Raw genomic sequence first — 4,711 nt, 5'->3', positions numbered from 1 at the left:
GGAACAACGGGGAGAACAGACGACCGTTAAACCTTCAGCGCGTGCACTCACGTTCTCCATTCAGGATCCCAGGACGGATGGTTGGAGAGGCGACAACCCGTTGATAATACAAGTATCTATCAAAGACGTGACTATCCATCGGGTCTATATCGACACCGGAAGTTCAGCAGACATCATCTATGAGCACTGTTTCCGACTCCTCCCTGATCGCTGGAAAGACAACTTGCGACCTACGACTGGTAGGCTGGTGGGATTCACCGGCCACAGCGTGTGGCCGCTGGGCACAATCCACCTTCCCCTGACAATCACCAGCCATGACAAACAGCGAAAGAAAACTGTCCTGATAGACTTCGTGGTCATTTGACACGCAGTAGAGCACAACATCATTCTGGGAAAAACAACCATCTTGAAGTTAGGAGTAGTACCATCAACCATGCATGGAATCATGAAATTTGACACACCGAAAGGTGAAGCCATGATACTAGCCACTCCGTCCAAAGAGTTGTAGTGCTATACAGTCATGAAGCCAACAGAAATAACCAAAGGGTGCAAAAGACCCAGGGGCAATCCCATAAAGGGGAAGGAGATCATCAATGAAAACCACCCTGACCAGCCGATCAGTGTTGGATGCGACCTCCCAGATCATACGAGAAGAGCACTAGTCGACTTGCTCAAGCGCTACAAACATGTGTTCGCATGGACTCCTACAGACATGGTAGGAGTAGAAAGGAGGGTCATGGAACACAAACTGATGATCAGACCAGGAGCAAAAGAAGTTAAGCAGAAGAAGAGGGTTCATGGGGGAGACCATAATAGGGCGATTAATGCGGAAGTGACCAAGCTGATGGAGGTTGGGATATTAAGGGAGGCGATATTCCCAACATGGATCGCGAACCCAGTTATGGTCCGCAAGCAGGATGGATCGTGGCGTATGTGCATAGACTTCTCCGATCTAAACAAGGCATGCCCTAAGGACTGCTATCCCCTCCCGGAGATCGATCAGAAGGTAGAGTCACTACAGGGATTTAAACTGAAATGCTTTTTGGATGCGTATAAGGGATATCACCAGATCTTGATGAGCAAGGAAGACGAAGAGAAGACTGCCTTCTATACGGATCATGGAACCTTTTGCTACACTAAGATGCCTTTCGGATTAAAGAACGCGGGGGCAACATATCAACGTCTGGTTGATTCGATATTCGCCAAGCAGATTGGAAGGAACATCGAGGTGTACGTGGACGATATGGTAATTAAAAGCCTGGATGAGGAGAGGATGCTGCAAGACATCGAGGAAACATTCCAGACACTAGAAGCGGTCAAGATGAAGCTAAACCCAGCTAAATGCATGTTTGGAGTAGAAGAGGGACAATTCCTGGGATACTACGTCACCAGACAGGGCGTCCAACCTAGCCCGACCAAGGTTGACGAGTTCATCGAGACGCCAAGCCCAAACTCTCTTCGCGATGCACAAGGTCTGAACGGGAAGCTTACAACACTAAGCAGGTTCATTTCGAAATCCGCTGACAAGGCCATGCCATTGTTCCACACCTTAAAGGAGTGCATGGAGAAAAGCAACTTCCAGTGGACAAACGAGGCAGAAAAGGCGCTCCAGAAAATCAAGGAAGCACTACACGAATTGTCGACGTTAGGCACCCCTATCCCTAGAGAAACGTTACAAATGTATCTTTCAACATCAAGTGAAGCAATATCCTCGGTATTGGCTGTGGAAAGGGAGGGGGAACAAAGGCCGGTGTACTTTGTTAGTAGAGCTCTGCAAGGACCGGAACTCAATTATCCCACGCTAGAGAAGTTGGTATTAACACTCATCTATGTCGCGAGATGACTCAGGCGATACTTCCAGGCGCACCAAATCGAATTACTCACGAGCTACCCCATTAAACAGATCCTGCTCAAGCCAGAGACGTCCAGACGACTGGCCAAGTGGGCAATTGAGTTGGGGGAACATGACATAAACTACTGCCCAAGAACGAGTATCAAGGGGAAGGCGCTAGCCGAATTCTTACTGGAAATCCCAGACGGAGGGAGCCCGGCAAAGGAGAAGGTGTGGGTAGTTGAAGAGGCCCCAACGGAGCAGGGTTCATGGACCCTGTATACGGATGGAGCATCCAGCAGGGAAGGCTCGGGGAGGGACTGATCTTAACAATCCCAGAAGAGAGGAGGTAACCTATGCCCTCCGTTTCGACTTCCACACATCGAACAACGAAGCGGAGTATGAGGCACTTCTTGCAGGGTTACGGTTAGCTAAACAGATGGGTGCGAAAGCTGTAACAGCCTTAACCGACTCGAGGTTAGCAGCGAACCAAGTCAATGGTAGTTTTGAGGTAAGAGACCCAAGAATGGGGAAATATGTAAAGATGGTGAAACAGCTAGTAGGGTCGTTCGGCCGGTTTATGATCAAGCAGATACCTAGAAGCGAAAACAAGAGGGCGGACGCTTTGAGTAAGCTGGCGTCCACATGCTTTGACCATCTATCAAAGAAAGTTTTAGTAGAAGTACTCAGAGAAAGGAGTATAGATGAGCAGCAAGTGAGTATCTGAACCCCCGCTGGACCTACATGGATGACACCGTACCAAGAATACCTCCAAAGAGGAGTGTTGCCAGATGGTCATGATGAAGCAAGGAAAATACGTATAAAGGCGCCCTCATACACGTTGGTAAATGGAGAACTGTACAAGAAAGGGTTCACGTCTCCATGGTTAAAATGTGTGGATCAAGCCAAGGGGATAGAGATACTGCAGGAGGCACACTCGGGGCAAGTGGGTGCACATGAAGGGACGAGAGCTTTGACGGGCAAAGTGTTATGAATGGGGATATACTGGCCAACAATACAGCGGGACGCAATAGAAATAACCAAGAAATGTGGGGAATGCCAGTCTTATGCTCCAGTCCAGGTTAACCCCTCGACCCCGTTAAGCAACATATCTAGCCCATGGCCTTTCTACTAGTGGGGCATAGACATAGTGGGCCCGTTCCCAGAAGCGCCGGGAAAATTAAAGTACATGGTAGTCGCTGTGGATTACTTCACAAAATGGATCGAAGCTGAACCTCTGGCGTGCATATTTGGGAGGCACATGATAAAATTCATACGGAAAAAATCATGAAAAGATTCGGAACACCTAAGATTCTCATCAGCGACAATGGCTTGCAGTTTGCTGAGAACCCGTTCAGAGATTGGTGCACTGCCAAAGGGATAAGACAACGCTTCACATCAGTGGCACATCCTCAGGCGAACGGCCAAACGGAGGTGTCCAACCGAACCATTGTCAATGGGATTAAGAAGAGGTTGGGCAAAGCAAAGGGGAATTGGGCAGAAGAGATACCAATGGTGTTGTGGTCATACAAAACTACGCCACGGAAAAGCACAAAGGAAACCCCTTTCAGTTTGACGTATGGGACCGAAGCCATGCTTCCCATGGAAATAACAATAAACACATTGAGGGTAGCCAACAAGGATGAGGAAAGCAATATGAAAGACCTAAGGATAAATCTAGATGTCCTAGAGGAGAAACGCGAAGAATCGAGCGTACGCCAAGCCGCATACAAGCAAGTAACAAAAAGATATTACAACCAAAGGGTGAAGGAGAAGGTTTTCAAAGTCGGCGAATATGTTTTGAGGAAGAACGAAGCAAGCCAAGCCCAACCTCAAGGAAAGTTGGGTCCGACATGGGAAGGCCCATACAAAGTCACGGAGGCAAGTAGGAGTGGTGCATACACGCTAGAGACGATGGAAGGGAGGCCTATTCCTAGAACGTGGAATGCTAGAAACTTAAAGAAATATTTCTTCTAAGACAGGGGAAGAAGAAAATGAGATAGCCTAACTAGTGGGCGTCCCGTTGAGCGTATTGTACCCCAAAATGCTTAGAGCATATTTGTTCATGCTAAGAGACATGAGTTTAGTATTTAATGTATTTAAAACTCCATGCTAAGAGACATGAGTTCAATGCTTAGTGTGTGTGTATATATATATGTATATATATATATATATATATATATATATATATATATATATATATATATAATCCCATGCTAAGAAATACGAGTTCAATACTTAGTGTATTTACAATTCCATGCTAAGAGACATGAGTTCAATACTTAGTGTATTTACAATTCCATGCTAAGAGACATGAGTTCAATACTTAGTGTATTCAAAATTCCATGCTAAGAGACATGAGCTAAATACTTAGTGTATATATACATACAGTCCCATGCTAAGTGAGATGAGTCCAATACTTAGCGTATTTAAAAGTGCCATGCTGAGCGTCATGAGTGAAACGCTTAGTGTATTAAGAGGACCCGTGGCTAAAAATGATAATTACAAGATCTTTACATACTTTGTGTATGAGTGATCACATATGAAACTCAATCGTGGACGTTAGTGCGTCCAATATAGACACTTGGGGCGTCAGCGATAACACGGATAAAACAAAGCACCTGGCACATCAAGACGTTGTACGTCCTGAACAAGGCGCAAAAAGCGAGCAAGAGAAACAACACACACACAAAAAAGAGCAAAGCAAAACAAGCAGACAAGTTGATAATGCCTAGAACAGGCCAAACATACATCCAAAAAAGGAAAATATTGTTTTAAAAGTCCCAACACTACAACAAAATACCAAATATTAAACCAACAGGAAAAGGGAAAACTCACGGCTCCAGATCATCCCCACGATCATTCTTTTCACCCGCCACA

The 4,711-nt window shown here is 45.9% G+C and overlaps 1 protein-coding gene across 1 annotated transcript; it reads left to right on the top strand.

The window, feature by feature from the left end:
* The first annotated feature begins 2,117 nt into the window (after nucleotides 1-2,117).
* LOC145089696 (uncharacterized) lies at nucleotides 2,118-2,558 on the top strand. The gene has a single exon (XM_079028096.1). The coding sequence runs from the start codon at nucleotides 2,118-2,120 to the stop codon at nucleotides 2,556-2,558; it is 441 nt and encodes a 146-aa protein (XP_078884222.1).
* The last annotated feature ends 2,153 nt before the right edge of the window (nucleotides 2,559-4,711 follow it).

Source organism: Lactuca serriola, chromosome 2, assembly GCF_051521515.1.
Source record: "Lactuca serriola cultivar US96UC23 chromosome 2, Lser_US96UC23_V15, whole genome shotgun sequence".
NCBI lineage: Eukaryota > Viridiplantae > Streptophyta > Magnoliopsida > Asterales > Asteraceae > Lactuca > Lactuca serriola.
Note: the sequence above shows the minus strand (reverse complement) of the source record. Positions and strands in the feature narration are given on the sequence as shown.

Excerpts from the sequence above, each read along its gene's own strand:
- LOC145089696 (XM_079028096.1), top strand. The coding sequence starts at position 2,118 with ATGGAGCATCCAGCAGGGAAGGCTCGGGGAGGGACTGATCTTAACAAT.